At 32.6% G+C, this 17,898-nt stretch overlaps 1 protein-coding gene and 1 pseudogene across 1 annotated transcript; one reads left to right on the top strand and one right to left on the bottom strand.

Moving 5' to 3' along the window:
• The first annotated feature begins 5,671 nt into the window (after nucleotides 1-5,671).
• On the top strand, nucleotides 5,672-7,717 carry LOC112800829 (polygalacturonase-like; annotated as a pseudogene).
• Nucleotides 7,718-9,635: 1,918 nt separating this feature from the next.
• On the bottom strand, nucleotides 9,636-16,224 carry LOC112803278 (uncharacterized). The gene is made up of 12 exons (XM_072238005.1): nucleotides 15,856-16,224; nucleotides 15,531-15,668; nucleotides 15,126-15,300; nucleotides 14,622-14,703; nucleotides 14,357-14,541; nucleotides 14,091-14,170; nucleotides 10,686-10,784; nucleotides 10,467-10,587; nucleotides 10,213-10,271; nucleotides 10,045-10,110; nucleotides 9,898-9,968; nucleotides 9,636-9,759 (listed from the first exon to the last, which is right to left on the bottom strand). The coding sequence occupies exons 1-12, from the start codon at nucleotides 16,222-16,224 to the stop codon at nucleotides 9,636-9,638; spliced, it is 1,569 nt and encodes a 522-aa protein (XP_072094106.1).
• Between the last annotated feature and the right edge of the window lie 1,674 nt (nucleotides 16,225-17,898).

A 17,898-nucleotide genomic window follows, 5' to 3' on the forward strand; every position in this document is an offset into this window, starting at 1 on the left:
TTGATTAACACTCATCCTTTTTAATTTCAATAAAAAAATAAATTGGTTAGATACAAAATATTCAACATTTAATAATTTCAATCATTTAAATTTTAATTATAAAAAATTGGGTTAAAAATTAATTATAAACTTAATAATCGATAATATATATTATATTAGTACGTAAATAATGATATCCATGTATTGATTATTTATTTATTTTTTGACAGAATTAATGTATAATTTATTGAGGATTGATTTATTATCCAAAATTTTTTTATAAACTTTGTAATATATAAAAATAGTGATCTTATTTTTTTTATTATTATTTAAGAAATTCTTCATAATATTTTAATTAAGTAATTAACTTTTATTATTGTTTTTATACTAAAAAATATCAATTTATACTATTTACATATTTTTTCACTACTAACAAATAAATAAGTATTTACACTATTATACTTATTGTCTTAGATGATGACTTAAGTTACTTATTTTATATGTTAAATAATATTTTGTATGTTAAATTTATTAAATATTAAGATGAAAAAATTGTTTAATAAATTATATAAATAGTCATTATAGAAAAGAAAATAATTATATATCATATATAATAATCCTTGATATCTATAGTGTCGTGTATATATTAAGATTATCTATTTTAATTATGTGAGTGATTATTGTTATTTTTATTTTTTCGTTACATTAAAAAATAATATTTAAAGCTAAAAAAGAGATAATTAATTTTTTTAATTTAAATTAAAAAATATCTTATAAATATATCCAATATTTATATATACTAAGTGTTATAATATTAAATAGTATAGTATTTGCTATAACAATGACTCAAAATATTAATCCAAGATATATTTGAGCCTAGTAAAATCTCAATGCTTGCAAGATTAACTAAAATCTATTGTTAGTATTCCAAATATAGAATTTTTTTCAATTATAAAATAAAAAATATTATTTCTCCAAACATGATTTTCGAACTTTAATTCTCCAAATACGATTTTTCAAAAATCATGTTTGGGAAAATAATAATTTTTTTAATTTTATTATTGAAAAAAAAACTCCAAATCTAACTTAGGTTCATTACCTTAAAGACTCAATGCAGATAAGTCCACGCGTATCCTCTTAAATCGACTCAGATTGGATCTTCATTACTAGTTAGATATGGTAATGAGTACTTAGGGGAGCGTGAGAAGCCCCCTTCCTATTCCTCATTCCTATTTAAAAAAAAATGTCCCCCTTCCTTCTTCGTCATTGCAAATTTCTGTTTAATTATTCCTTAGGGAACACAGATCTTCTTGGGTATCTACGAATATTTTTTGAAAACTTTTGAAAAAAAATAACACAAAAAGACATAATATAATAATTATAAAATAATTAATTTAATATAATTCAACACAATTTATAACATATTCGTTATGAAAAATAATATTTTAAAAGGAGAAAACATAAAAACATATTCCAACATAATAACATAACATAATTTTTTGGGACAATATTGAGCGACGTAGTGACGGACTTGAGAGGCAGAGAAAATGAGTTAGAGAGAGAGGATCGAGGTTGAGAATGAGCTTGGAAGAAAAAGGAAAAATTCAAATTGGAGGTAGAAATTAATATTAATAAATTCAAGAAATAGATCTATGTATATAGAAATTAGGATAAATTAATAATTTTATATTTGTGTATGTTTAATAGGTTTCATGGGGCGGGTACTTATGTCCGTGTCTCCATTAGGAGTAGCAAACGAAAAAACTTGCCTTGTCTCGCCAAAAGTCCGCTATATAGTGGGTGGTTCGCCCCGCCCCGCCTAAACATATAAAATCGAAGCAATAAGGTTCGATTTATATGATCCATGCTAAATCGAAGTAATAAGGTTCGATTTATACTCACTTAATAGCAATCCAGTTCATTTTAAATAAATCTCCTTCGTTCAATTTAGTAGCATAGATAGCATCCAAGTAATTCGATTTACTATGAAAACACATCATTCGAACTCCATAAATTTGATTTACATAGATATGTAAATTGAGACATGTACATAGCCTTTTTTTAATTTGGAGGATATATGTAAAATTGGTATACAAATAGTTTATAAAGGTGATTTATCCCACATATTATATCTTGTGAAATCATAATATTTTGAGAAGTGATGTATAAACAACTTAAATATTGATAAGTCAAAAAAATTTTAGAAAAAAATAAAAATATAAAAAAATTACATGTTGATCCATAAGATTTTTTTTTTAAATTTATCCATAGTCTATGATTAATAACTTTAAAATTATATATATGTTATTTATTTTATATATTTTTCATTTTATAGAGACTTATAATTTTGTTATCGGCAATGTTAGTGGTTATAAAGAAATTTTTACCTTTAAATAAATTATAAAAAAAATAAAAAACAAAATTAGTTGCTATTTTTTCTGACAATTCATTTAGTTTTTAGTTTAAATTAAAATTAAATTATATATTCAATTTATATTTATTTTTTATCCTAATAATTGTATATAATAGGTAATATATTTAATCATGTTTTGAAAGAAACTATTGACTTTTATATAATTGAAAGTTAACTATGAAATTGAAACTAAAATGAAGTGAAATACAATAAACATATGTGGAGTGAAAGTAAAATAAATAATTAAAAATAAGGTAATAAAATAATTAAAAAAATAAAAAAGACATAAAAATAATGTATGTAGTTGATAAAAATATACTGTAAAAAATTAGTATAATAAATAAATATAAAAGATGAAAGACAAAAATTAAAATATATTTTTGTTAAAAAATGCAAGAAAAATATTGTGAAAAAAACCTATTAATCAAGTTTTATGAAAATATTATAAAAAATTTAAAATGTTAGTAAATAAAATAGTAACTCCTTTAAGAATTATTAATCAAAATACATAAAAGCACATTCTGATTTCTAGATATAGAAAATAATAAAAAAATAATTCAAATTAAATTCATTTATTTTATTTTTTTATTTATTATTTATTAAATAATTTAATATTTATTTATTTTTGGTCAAATCAAATAATATAATTGATTAATTATAATTAATGTTATTCACTCTAATGGTATAATTGAAACATATTGAAACTCTGAAGGTAAAATTAAAACTAAATATTAAGAATAAAATTAAAATAAAATTGCATTTACTATCTTGTGAATTTTTTTAATAAAAATATCATTTATTTTCTTAATGAATGTTAATTTTGTTGTCAAATTTTATATTACTTTTAAAATTTTAGCGTAATTGAGTCTAATTTTTACATTTAATTTTGAAATAAATTTACTCAAAAAATTAATATGTAAATCACATTATTATTATTATAAAATTACTTTTTTAATATAATTAGTGCTGCTTATTTGAACTATTAAATTTAGCTTCTAATAATATTAAAGTCAACCTATTTTATTATCTTGTGCCTTCAAAGAATTTACACGATTGACATAAAAATATAACAATTGAAAAAAAAATTATTACAATGGATATATTCATTTTAACAAATATTCTTCTATCTAATACTATAAAAAATACATTGGCCATTTTGAATTATTACAGCTCAACTTCCATCCACAGTAGTAGAATGCCTAAATTGAGATATATTCATCAAACAAACAATCAATAAAACACACTTATCCGTACTTTCTCATTTTGGATACATTTATACATAAAAAAATTATACAAAAAAAAAAGAAAAAGAAAAAGAAAAAAAGAAGAGTTGAAATAGTAAGAGCGATAAAAATTACGATTCTTATCATTTTGTGTGACCATCTATATATAGTAGACCAGACAACTATGATTATCTAACAAAATTAATTTATATTTATTACACTCAACTTGAATAAATAAGAAATTATCTTATATTAATTTAGTTCTTAATTCACATGATTTGAATTGAGCTCAATATATATGATATAATTTGATTTGATTTAATTATTAATTAAAAATATTTCAATTGCCTATTTTATTCATAGATTTATTATTTTAATGACTAATAAATTAATCAAATTAATTAATTAGTAGACACAATAAATTTAGTTTAATAAATTAAAAGAAATAAATTAAAAAATATTAACAGAATATTAAAAAAATTAAAAAATACTATTAAATTAAATTGATATAAATTATAATAAATTAAATAATATTTAAATATCTAATCTAATCAATTAATTGATATAATTAGTTTATCGTAATAACTTGTATTTAATGAGTTAAAAGAAATAAATTAAAAAATACTTTCAAAAATATGTTATGTCAGCTCTATCATTAAGTGCAGAAATCTGATTTTTATATAATAGAATAAATAGATAAACAATCCGAGATAAATAATCAACCAAGTATGCGGATTGCATTACTCTTAAAGAAATTAGTTAACTAACATGATCAACGGTTCTGAAGCTTCACAAGACCATTATAAATAGGGATCGTCTATGGTGTATATCCTATAAAACATCCACACCTATAGATCCTAAGTGGTTTGCTCCATTTTGAAACATGTGGTAAGGAACAGGTTATGACAATCTTCGTGTGTGGGCTCAGGATATCTCATAGGATACATTTTAAGTACTCCAGGGAGTAATTGTTTTAACCGTTAATTTCAATTAATATATATTATATATATTTTTTATAATTTAGATCAACGATTAAAATAATTAATGTACCAGTACTCCTGATACACTTGAAATATTTCCTATCTCATATAGCCATCTTTAGAAAATTAATTACGTGTAATTAATAGAGTGCATTCTTGTATGATAATTTAGATTTATAAAAATAATTTATTTGTTTGGTTGTCTAATTTATCATGGTATAATATGATATAGAGTTTAAATATTAATTTGTATATATCTTTTTAAAATAGTCATAATTTTAATTTAAAATTAACTATTAGGATAATAATATTATCACAACTATTTTTTATAATATCACTTCATATATACTTTTTTATATTATATATTTATATGAATTTATAAAAATAAGTGACCTTATTAAAATAAAAATGGCAATATCTATTTTTTACTTATTGTATTCTAATTATTGTTTAAAGAATATCACTCTATTTTTCTTAAGGTGCGTTAGCATTAGTCATTGCTATTAGTATTTAGAAGTTGCAATGTTGTTATTTCTTATTGATCTTGTAAAAATAAAATATCTAATTTTAAATTAGTTATGTTACAAAAATAAAAAGATGATAAATAAAAATAAAAATGTAAATATTTAAAAATAAAAAATTACACATGTAAAATAAGTAAATAACCATCATTATCAATTTGTTATTTTTTAATAAAAAGAGAAATAGAATAGACTTATGTTAAATAATTTTGCTTTTCTTTTGGTCATGGGACCTATTATTAAAAAATACAATTTTTTTAGAAATAAATTCTAATTATCTTTTTTATAGAAAAATTTATTAATAGTGACAATACCTAAATAAAAGACTGGTTTACAAATAGCTTACATCATGGCTAAATTTAAAATGCTCACAGAAGATATTTGGTAAAGTCCTCAACAGCAAAAATTACAGAGAACATTCCATTAATCATATATAATTAAATTTCTAAAAATGATTATATGAGATAAATAAGTCAAATGTCTCTGCTGGTGCCAGCCTCCTGAACCCACAAACAAAGGTCGCCACAATTCACACCATATAATTTCCCAAATAAATATCGTTCCTAACACATTTGGAAAGCAACTTTTTAGAAGTTCAACCAATACATTAGTTTCTTTCTTTGAAAAAGAAAGGACAAAGTTTCAACAATAATAAACATGGATATGGAGTTGAGCACCACAACGCTTGTTTTATTCATATTGCTGGCTGCGTGTGGCATAGCTCAATCTCTTGTGGTTCCTATTGCAAAATATAGTGGGGTACCTAATTCAGATATAACTCAGGTAATGATAACTAGCTAGCTTGGTACATAATATCATTGATAAATTTTGTTTGAACAATGATGTTAGTTGTAGTGCCGTGTGTATATAGGCTCTTACAAATGCATGGAGAGAAGCATGTGCATCACCAACAGCAAGCAAGATTGTGATACCTCATGGGAATGAGGACAGTGGATTTAAAAGGGCCTTGTATGGCTCCTATTGAGCTTTATGTTGATGGAACAATTATAGCACCAATGAACCCTCGTGATGTTGGCGATGAATGGCAATGGGTTAAGGTTCAATATGTTGATTACTTTACCCTATCTGGCAATGGTGTTTTTGACGGTCAAGGTGCAATAGCTTGGCAACAAAATGATTGTGGAACCAACGTCAATTGTGCTAGGACTCCAATAGTGAATAATATTTTTCTTTTCCATCCCAGTTAGTTTGGTTTTCAATTTCTTAACATTTAACAACCATGCTACGCGTACAAAAAAATCAGCTACTAAATCAGACATTCGTATATAGTAGCTAATTAGCATTTTTTAAATCAATACTGTCTAGATAGTATATAAACTATTTTTGTGTTACTTATTTTCAAACCAAATTTATATATTTATGTCTAAAAGATGAATGAATTGTGTTTGATGATAGAATTTCGGTTTCAACTTCATGAAACATGCAGTTGTTAGGATAATAACATCAAAGGATAGCAAGAACTTTAATGTGAATGAATTGGGGTGCCAAAACTTCACCTTTGATGGGTTCAAGGTCATTGCACCAGGGAACAGCCTAAACACAGATGGCATCCACTTGGGAAGATCAAATGGAGTGAGGATTCTGAACACAGACATAGCAGTTGGAGACGATTGCATCTCGATCGACGACGGAAGCGTGAACACACACATCTACAATGTGAAGTGTGGACCTGGCCATGGCATCAGTGTTGGAAGCCTTGGCAAGTACACCACTGAGGCTCCTGTGGAAGGTCTTATTCTCAAGAAGGTCACTTTAACAAACACTGACAATGGTTTGAGGATCAAGTCTTGCCTAGTGCTCCTGGAACTTCTCCTATCTCTAATCTTTATTATGAAGACGTTACCATGATTAATATCAAGAACCATATAATCATTGACCAAGAGATTGCCCTTGGAACCAATGTAATAAACGGGTATATATTATTCATCACTATACATATATACATACATTATTAATTGTTACTAATTGTTTCTGTTTCTGTGCACTTGTTTAGAATCCATGAAAAATAAGGATAAGAAATGTTTCATTCAAGAACATTAGGGGCACCTCATTAACCAAGGAAGGGGTGAACCTCATATGCAGCAGTGTTCTGTCATGTGAGCAGGTCATGTTATGTGATATTGATCTCAAATTCAACGGAGCTCCGGCAGTCGCCGTATGTCGTAATGTCAGGCCAACCATTGTAGGAAGAGCTCTTCCATTCGTAGCTGCTAATTAGAGTCTTTGCTTAACACATGCATATATACAAGTTGTAGTGCTCTTTATGAGTTACGGTACATGCTCCTTCGTACAAGTTGGTTCAAAGATCAATAGTATTTGATTAATTGGAGATGTTTCAAACAACAGCAGAAGAGGCCCGTGCATTGGCAGAAGATACCAACATAGCTGGTGAAAGAGCCAAATTATGTGGACATATAAAAGTCTAAAAATTCCAAAAGAAAGAGAAAATGTCCAAAAGCATCAGCCAACACATAGCTGAAAGAGATGTTAATTTTTTTTATTCATTTTTAATACACTTATGTAATTTTGTGTGTGTTATATTTTTTTTCATAATATGATTTATAATTTTAGTTTGACAAACGATAATTCAAACACACACCTAGTATTTCAAAATCAATTTGAAGAAAATTAAAACAAACAACTCGTTTGCTTTACCATTGTAATAAACAGTTGAGTACAACGTTGGCAGTTTGGCACACAAGTTCGATTACAGAAGACGCTGCAACTCGTTATTCACAACTCACAAGCGCATGACCGCAATTATATTACAAAGGCGAAAAATTGAAACACTCAATGATCAAAACTGTAGAACAAATGTTCATTCAAAACTTATAAGGATGTTACATGAATTATGAGAGAGAACATGCTATCAAACTCTATATATCTACCATCCTTAATATATTACTTTCAACCTGTTTCGCAATAACTGTATCTACCAGTAACATATGAAGGGGAGACCAGGAAGGCTATTATGACTCAATTATATCACGACCGAGTTCTATTCTTGTTGTAACTTTCATAACGCCGAGAGACAGCAGACTCAGATAAAGTGTCCCAAACCTACAAGGTATGAGTGACAACAGTAAATTTCACAGAAAAATCTATCAAGAACACAAATTTGAATTTCTGTGGCCCTTTTCACTCACTTGCAATTTTTCCTCTGAGCCTCCTATAGCCAACACAAAGGGATTGTCCTCTGAGAACGAAAAAGAAAATACAGCTCCCTGAAAAGTCACATCCAAAAACAGAAGTCAACCATGCTACTTGTATCATGATTCAGACTAGAGAATACCTTTTTTCCCGTTAAAATCTCAGCAAATAAAAGAAGCAAACTTACACCATTGGAAGCTTTAGATGCCACAACAGATGGTTGATTATTCGATAAATCTCAAAGCTTTACCTGCAACAAATAACAGTACTCGAATGAGATGATTTCCAATTCTGCAAGATATAGTATATAGGAATAAGAACACAACAAAATGACTTCACAATTACCATTTTGTCCATCGATCCAGTAGCAAGTAGCTGCAAGAAGGCAACAAGGTACCGTTAAACTAGAGTACACAATAACTTGGTATTTCTCACCAAAATATTGAAAATACATACATTAGGTGCTGAAACGTTATAGGATACTGAGGTAACAACTTTGTCATGTGCATGAAGAGTAAATGTAGAACTTAGATCAGATGTGGATTCAGACTTTGCGGTCCGAACATCAAAACACTTGATAGTACCATCCTCGAGACTCACCTAGAAGCACAATTTAATTATTATTAGCGAAGCTAAAACTATGCATCCATAAAAATACAATTACCAATTCAATCACTGAAACGAGAAATCAAAATTAACCATAACACATCACAAAATAGGGGTAAGTGTGTGGATCCCAGGCCAAGCTCTCAACATCAGCTGTGATTGACCACTTATAACCAGGATGGGATGGCATCCTTCCATCCCTCTGCAAAGTGTAAAAGCATTGAAAGCATTAGAATGTTAGATAACTAAGAAAAAAGACAGACAGAAATTCCAATGTGAACATTTTTAAAGAGAAAGTCTGTTTTGGCACATGAATATTATACAACCAAAATCTATAGTGTAATAAGTATCCATTCCAGATAAAAAAAGAAATGCAAAAATATAGAGTATATAAGAAACATTCTGTCACTACCAGGACCACAGTATGATCAAATGAACCACTAAGAAGAATTTCTCGTTCATGATGATGCCAAGCAACTGCTAGAACCTATCAAGATAGATGAACAAAGCCATCAGACAACATATTGACTCAAGCAACCTAAATTAATGTTAGTAAGACAAAATATACAATATTAAATGACTTAATTAAGGAAAAAAGTAAAAAATCTTTCCTACCAACGTATAAGTAATATTTCTGAGTTTGTACACTATTTAGAAGTAAGGGAAAAAAGAAAAGAAAAGATGATGGACATGAAGAGGGAAAGTCCTCTTTATCAATAAAAGAAGCTCATATTTGTAATAATTAATTGCACTTTAGCATACTACTTGCCTTGTCTGACTGATGCTCCATTGTACTCTCACACTTCCCAGTAGCCACATCCCAAATCTTGACTCGCTTGTCAGCACTGGCACTAGCAAGTACATTCCTGAATATTTTAAGAATGACTGCCATCAGAGGTTTAAAAGAATAGAGTTTCAAAATAAGTAATAAATGGAACCTTTATGTCCCAAAAGGTGCCCAACAGATGAAATAATACCAAAATCCAGTTTTAAATTTAACAAACCTGAGCGCTTTGTTCCAGGCAAGACCAAGTACAGAGTCAGTGTGACTGTCATCTTTGTATTTGATTGATTTCTACAAAACCAATTAACAGAATCAGTAACTGGGTCTATACTCAGAATTGCACTTCAACATAAAAAGATTTACAAACCTTCTTCCCCTTCTTCTTTTTCTCTAAAATGCCACCTAAAACCATGCATGGCTGCACTACATCAATCTGGGAATAAAGGAAGCTTAGAAGGTATTCAATGAAAGTGGCTTTATATTCTGAATGATGTTTCCAACTTTTTAGTGAAATTTATTAACCATATTCACTTACAACATCAAGGTCCCAAATTTCTATTGACGGTTCCATTGAACCAACAGCTAAGAAGTTTCCTGCAATGATAATGAAATAATAATGCGATAGAAAGTAGAGGAAGCATAAGGGGATCAAGTCAAATTTTGAACATGCAAATGAAGGCTAGAATTTATAACTTATTTACTAAAACAAACAAGAGCACAAAAAATCAACATATTTAATAAAAAAAGGGTAAACATATGAGATGCATTGACAAAGGCAATATTCTCCACCTTTCTCTCTTCCTTGAAGGCAGTCAAGCCAAGCTGTGGATAGCGAAAATGTAGGAATTATGATATCATGATGGACATACATGTTCATCTCACTAGTACCGACGTCCTCAAGTATATGAACCTTGTAGTAGAAAAAGACACAACTCATATAAGTCTACCATTGCATCACATAACATCCATAAAAAAAATACATCAGCCAATAAGTGAGGATTTGTTTACCTCAAGAAGACTAAAATCGTCCTCAGTACGAGCACAAACAACGACAGAATCAGTTGGATTAATGATCATGTCTTCGAGTTCCTCAGAGTCATCATCATCCTTAACAATGTAAAACAATATAATGTTGTAAAGTCAAAAATGAAGGTCAACAACAGAATGCAGACAAAGTATTGGAACTTACGTTCTTATATTTGATATTAGAATCCAGGTCGATACTTGGATAATAAAGATCACCAATCTCGGAACTAAATACATCAACTCCTAAGGTCAATAAAAAGTTGCAACTTAACATAGACAACACAAGGAGACAGAGCTAGCTAGCTAACCATAGCCATGGCTGATATCATGCTAAGTGATTCGATAGCTAACTCTAACTAAACAGACAGATAACTCCCTGAGATGTTATTGTATACCTTCATCTTCATCATCATAATGTTCCATGTCAAGCTCCTTCAAACCGAGGGCAATATCGTCCAATTTATCAGCCTTTCCGAGAGCATCAGCAACATTGAGTGCTCGCGCAACTTCATCGATGGCGCCACCGGCATCATCCATGCGTTCATCACTTGCTTCTTCCTCATTTTCACTGTCTGCTCCACTGCATAACATACATGTATTGTAAAGTATTTGATAAAATTTTATAATTGGCTAAGTGAGTTTTGAAGAAGAAGAGAAAGACCTGGCGGTGGCAGTGACGGCGGTGATTATATCTTGAATTTCTTCCTTGGAAGGAGGTTCAACTCGGTAGGTTCCGCCTTTGAAGCACCTATCGGTATTCATGAAATACCTGAAATCATTCTGAGACTCGAAATCAAATGAAAGAAGAAAGTGGTGTGTGTGTGTGTATGTGTGTAGAATGGTGGTGGCAGCAGCTAGCTTGCAATAGCAGAGAGTAACAAGGAGGAGGAGGAGAACCCTTAGGCATTTTTTGGATATAGGAAAGAAAAGAGAAGTAAAGAAAATGAAAGGAAAGAAAATAGAAGAAAAAGTAGAGTTATTTGTGTGTTGTTTGGATGAAGAGAAAATGAATAGAAAGAAAATAAAAAGAATTTTTTTTTGTTTGGATGAAAAGAAAAATTGGAAGAAAGAAAATCATAATGGTATAAAGTTGAGGTAATGACCAAATCAGTACCCGAAAGATTGAAACACTGACATTTTGGTACCTCATTCTTGTATTTGACAAAAAGACACCCGAAAAATTTTAAAAACTGATAAGCGTGTCCAAGTTATTGCCGGACCTAAGCTCCGGTGAGGACAATGCTGACCTGGACACCGGATTTTGCTGACAAAACATGTTTTATTTGGGTTGTAATTTTTAATTAAGTAATTTGTTAGCCTAGATGAAAATTAAATTAATTGAAATTGATTTGGCCCCAAAATCAGAGCTCTTTGCCCTAATCCCCAATACTGCTATCTTCGTTCACTCGTAGGAGGGGAGCCAAAATTTGGAATATGCATACAGCAAGGGCTCGTGGAAAAGCTGCAACGGTTAGAAGGCAGTCATCGATGCAAGCCTTCGACGTGGATGGTGCTTCCGGTGTTGTGAGCAAAACTTACGATGGCTGCTGCTTTTGTCCCCTTCCAGTGGTTCCGTTGAAGTCGAAGACAAGTAGCAACCCTGATAGATGGTTTCTACGCTGCCCTATGTGGAAGGTAAGCTTGGAATTTTGATGTATATGTGACGAATTAATGCAATATCCCTTCTTGGTTTGTCGTCTGTGCTAGTTTTTTATTGTTGTCTGATGTTTGGAATTTTCCTGTTATGCTAGAACACACAAATGCGTTGCGGGTATTTTCAATGGTTGGATGAAATACAAGAGGAATGTGTGGAAGGAGAAGTTTCTTCAGAGAATAGTAATATCCTGGGCAAATCAGAACCAAAATAGAAAAGCAGAATCGATGTCAAATGTGGGGATGGCAAGGAAATTGATAGGATGATGATGGTACTATCTGTGGTGAATGACATGAAGGAGCATCTGAAGAGGGTTGAGTTGTGCTTAATTTTTATGTGTATATTGGTTGGGATAAATGTGGCTTTGATTATGTTTAGTTTGGCTAAGTAGGTAGACAGTGCATAGTATAATTGTATAACAATGACACTTTGAAATTTTGTAATCTTCTCCTCATTGTAATTGAGATGATTTAATATATGCTGTGAACAGATTTGTGAAGAAATTATTGTCGTCCTGATGTAAGCAAGCTATACAGATTAATAGTAAGCCATGTAATAGATTTGTGAACAGAACCTCAATAAAACACCAGGAGCTATAAAATGAAGTTATAACCATTAACTATTCAGACTAACAAAGTTCAGACCCCAAAATAAGACTAGCAAAATGACACTTATGTTCATAGTAGATGCAACAGACCCAAAATGACACAAACAAAACACAAAAAGACTTAGTTTGCACTTACATGCCATAATGGCACTTGGGTTTATGTTAACTAAATCATGTCTAAACACGAGCTAATAACAAGCTAAAAAACCCAAGATCAAAATCAGTTCAGTTGTTGTCATTTGTTAATGGCTTTGATGGTGGTAGTCTGGATGGCTTTTTCATCTTCAAGGATAAGGTGGGCATGAAGCCAGTGAACCTCCTCTGTGTGGCTGGGCCTGCTGCTGTCATGGTCTCCCTAGTCACAGTTGGTGGCCTAAATGGTGCTGCACGTTGGTCCTGAAGATTGGGCCTAACTAATGGACCCTGTGGCATTGACCCAGTCCCACTATATGGGTCTGCAGCATTGGATAGAGATGCAGGAATTTGGGAGCTAGACCCAAGATCAAGCCTGACAGCCCTAGGTTGAGCAGGGGGTGATGGTGCAGCTACTGCATTTTGCCTTGGAGTGGTGCTGCCCCTTCCTCTTGGTGGAACTGGGTTGCCCCTTACAAAAGATGGTATGCCCCTCCTCTTTGGTGTTGGTGCCGATTGCGAAGTAGTTGTTGGAGGTGCCAAGTTGGTTGGTGCTGGTATAGTGGCTACATTAGGGGGTGCAGCATTTGTTGTAGTGTTCCCAGAATGTGTTGGACTAACCAAGTTATTCTGCATCAATTTGTCCATTCATGAAAACAGATACAAGAGTTTGGAACAACAAGATAACGTAAATCACATTGTTTACGTGATCAGGCTGACTTTGTGGATGGTTTTGAGTGAGGTCTTCCTCATCTGCAACATGTGCAGCATGTGCAGCCTCTATGGTCTCCTCCCCAGTTAGGTTTTGTTTACCTCGAGAAGACTGAGATCGTCCTCAGTACTAGCACAAACAATGATGGAATCAGTTGGATTAATGAGCATGTCTTCAAGTTCCTCAGAGTCATCATCATCTTTAACAATGTAAAACAATATGATGTTGTAGAGTCACAAATAAAGGTCAACAGCAGAATGCAGACAAAGTATTAGAACTTACGTTCTTATCTTTGATATAAGGATCCAGGTCGTTACTTGGATAATAAAGATCACCAATCCTGGAACTAAATACCTCAACTCCTAAGGTCAATAAAATGATGCAAATTAACACAGACAACACAAGGAGACAGAGCTAGCTAGCTAACCATAGCCATGGCTGATATCATGCTAAGTGATTCGATAGCTAACTCTAATTAAAACCGCTAACTAACTAACTAACTAACTAACTAACTATGATAGATAACTCCCTGAGATGTTATTTTATACCTTCATCTTCATCATCGTAATGTTCCATGTCAAGCTCCTTCAAACCGAGGGCAATATCGTCCAATTTATCAGCCTTCCCGAGAGCATCAGCAACATTGAGTGCTCGCGCAACTTCATCAACGGCGCCACCGGCATCATTCATGCGTTCATCCCCTGCTTCTTCCTCATTTTCACTGTCTGCTGTACTGCATAACATACATGTATTGTAAAGTATTTGATAAAATTTTATGATTGGCTAAGTGAGTTTGAAGAAGTAGAGAAAGACCTGGCAGCGATGGTGGTGATTATATCTTGAATTTCTTCCTTGGAAGGAGGTTCAGCTATGGTGGGTTCCGCCTTCAAAGCACCTATCGGTATCCATAAAATAGCTGAAATCATTCTGAGACTCGAAATTAAACGAAAGAAGAAAGTGGTGTGTGTGTGTGTAGAATGGTGGTGGCAGCAGCTAGCTAGCAGTAGCAGGGAGTAACGAGGAGGAGAAGGAGAACCCTTAATGGTCCAGTTCGGTGATGGCTTAACGGGCCTTAAAAAAAACTCAACCCAGCCCAATAAAGGTCCTAAATATTTGGAAGTCTAAATTGATTTGGCACCGAAATTTTTTTTCCTCTTTTCACTTTTCGTTCCCCGCTCCTTCCTCCCTCTTCCCTCTTCCCCCCTGTGTTGGACTAACCAAGTTATTCTGCATCAATTTTTCCATTCATGAAAACAGATCCAAGAGTTTGGAACAATAAGGTAACATAAATCACATTGTTTACCTGATCAGGCTAACTTTGTGGATGATTTTGAGTGAGGTCTTCCTCATTTGCAACATGTGCAGCATGTACAGCCTCCATGGTCTCCTCCCAGTTAGCTTCTTGCTCCCTAGCTTCTTCCTCATCAAGATCTGGTTCTTCAGCTCCTCTTCCAGTTCCTTTCTCAAGACAAGTTCTGCTATTATGTCCAACCTTACAAAGAGCACATGAATAAGGTAAATCAGCATTCATCAAATTTACAAATGGCAAATAAAATGTAAAGTAAATAGATATTAACATTACTGATCCTCTTGCAGATTTGGCATGTTATCTGTCCGTATCTTCTCTTGGCCTTATATTGGCTCCCAAAGCTTTGCTCAGTGCTATCCTTTATCCTCTTCTTGGTAGGTCTGCCAATAGGCCTCTTGTATGGAGGGGCAGACATGGCAGCCCTTCGTGATGTTCCCAGTACTCTTGACTCGGTATGCTGCTAATGTGAAACTGGTAAGTCCTATTATATGCCTCGATGGTGAGCTTGTGATGGACATAGTCTTCAGGCTTCTCATTCTTTCTCTGGATTGCTGCAATCCCATGACAGCATGGTAGTCCAGTCAGCTGTCATTTTCTGCATGAACATGTCTTCTCTCGTGTATTGACTCTCACTCTATGTTGCCACTTTATTACTTCAAACTGGTTGTGCCCATCATCACCACACCATTGTGCTTCCCAGTAGTTAGCTTATCTTTTTTCTTTCTCTAGCCTACTGACTTGTACAGGAGTTATCTGTCCAGTGTAAGTCATTAGTGAGTCCTTGTGAGTTGCCATTGTCTTCATGATATAGAACCTAAGTTCCTCAAGTATTGTCAAAATGCTCTTTCCCCGCAGACCGACAATTGTTGAATTAAATGACTCACAGTTATTGCTTGTCAAATTATCTACCTTTGGCCATTCTGAAAACCTTGATCTCGACCACTGTTCTTGTTCAAATTTGGACAAATACTCCCATGCTTGTTTGTTGATCCGTTTTACAGCTGCCATTGCATCATTGAACTCTTGATCAGTTGTTGCTTTTGCACATTGCCAAAATGCTGCCTTAAGTTCCTTATCCTTCCATCTCTTGTTCAGATTTCTCCACATATGCATACAACAAAATCTGTGCTTGACCCCGCATTATCCTGCAATGCATTAACCAGAAATCACATTAGAATTCAAATTAGAAACAAAAAAAAAACAATAGTCTTAGTACACATCACCTTTTGCTGATCCGACATAAAAACCCAGCCATTTTCATTGTAGTCCCCTATGTTAGTGTGCAACTCCTCCAGAAAGAATCTTCAATTTTTCCTAGTTTCTGCATCAACAACCCCATACGCTATTGGAAAAAGTTGATTGTTCGCATCCTGACCAACGGCAGTTAGTAATTGCCCTCCAAAGTAGCCTTTCAAAAACGTCTCATCCAAAACTATAAAGGGTATACACCCTGCTTTAAATCCATTTTTGCAAGCAGCCAAACAGATGTACAAGTTCTTAAACCTAGGCAACCCCTCTGGTTGTGGAGTAGTCCTCATGTTGGCTCTTGAACCAGGATTAGCCTTCATGATTTCGTTCAGATAGTCTCTAAACCTTAGGTATTGATCTTTCTCTGCTCCCTCAATAACTTCTTTGGCCTTGTCCATAGCCCTATACATCATCCTCTCATTAACTGATATGTCATACTCCACTTTAAACCACTCATGTGTCTCCCTCTGCAGCATATTGGGATGGATTTTGAGCTTTGGCACCAGTTCCTCAGCAACTCAAGAACAACTAATAGACTTACTCTTGTTGCTTCTAGGACACGTATGTTCATCCACAAATGTCTTTATCTGAAAGGATGCTGGGTAGTTGGTCTTGGCACAGTAGCACAACCATGGGCAGTCGGGGTCATAGTAAATCACCCTACACCTCTTCTTCTCATTCCTCAGATAGAATACTTGTCTCCCAATTTGTATGTTATACTTCTGCACTGTTGCTTTGAAGTGGTCCATGGTCTCGAACTCCATATTCAACTCCAGAGTTATTTTCCCATATAGCGTGTTGGGATTATGTTGAGGAAATACAGGTTCCTCTTCATCGTCAGATGCAGGAGGGCTACAGAGTTCTTTAGACTCAAATTGGTACATCTCAAGTTCACTTTCACCATCTTCTCTATTCAAGTTAGGCACCTCTACCCTTGGTGCTTGATCCTCCTTTCCAGGTACAATTCTTTGCCCAGACGGTTGAGGCCTTGGATGATTTCTCCTTGTGTTGGTTCTCCCAGTTGTTTGTGTTACATTATCTGTTGCAGAATCATTTGAGATACATGAGAATTGAGGAAGTATCACCGTTTTCTGATGATTATACCTTTCTTCAAGGTCTTTTCAAAGATCTGCAGGATCTTTTAATGTGAGATATTCATTTTTCAATTCTTCGTCAAGATGACGACGAAGAAAAATCATGACTTTGTCTTTATCCTTCTGGGATGCATTATTTTCAGCCTTATGGTATCTCCAAGATCTATTGAATCAAGATGAATTTCAGCATCTAGTATCTATGATAAATAATTGTTTCCAGATATATCAAGAGCATTGAATTTAAGATGAGAGAGCTTCGACATAATGAAAATTTGTTACCTGAGTCTTCCTAAAAATTGATCAGAGTCTCGTACTGATAACGTGTTGTGAAATAAATAAATAAGAAAGAGGTAACAAATATAAAGTATGAAAATATAATTAGATAGTTCTAGTAGTAATGTTCACTAGAATTACTATATTAATAGATATATTTAATAAT

This window comes from Arachis hypogaea, chromosome 5 (genome assembly GCF_003086295.3).
Source record: "Arachis hypogaea cultivar Tifrunner chromosome 5, arahy.Tifrunner.gnm2.J5K5, whole genome shotgun sequence".
In the NCBI taxonomy this organism is placed as follows: Eukaryota; Viridiplantae; Streptophyta; class Magnoliopsida; order Fabales; family Fabaceae; genus Arachis; species Arachis hypogaea.

Excerpts from the sequence above, each read along its gene's own strand:
- LOC112803278 (XM_072238005.1), bottom strand. The coding sequence starts at position 16,224 with ATGTGGAGAAATCTGAACAAGAGATGGAAGGATAAGGAACTTAAGGCA. Across the intron at positions 10,785-14,090 it reads CTTATATCAAAGATAAGAAC|GATGATGATGACTCTGAGGA; the intron begins GTAAGTTCTAAT and ends TACATTGTTAAG. Across the intron at positions 9,760-9,897 it reads GCCTGGAACAAAGCGCTCAG|GAATGTACTTGCTAGTGCCA; the intron begins GTTTGTTAAATT and ends TAAAATATTCAG.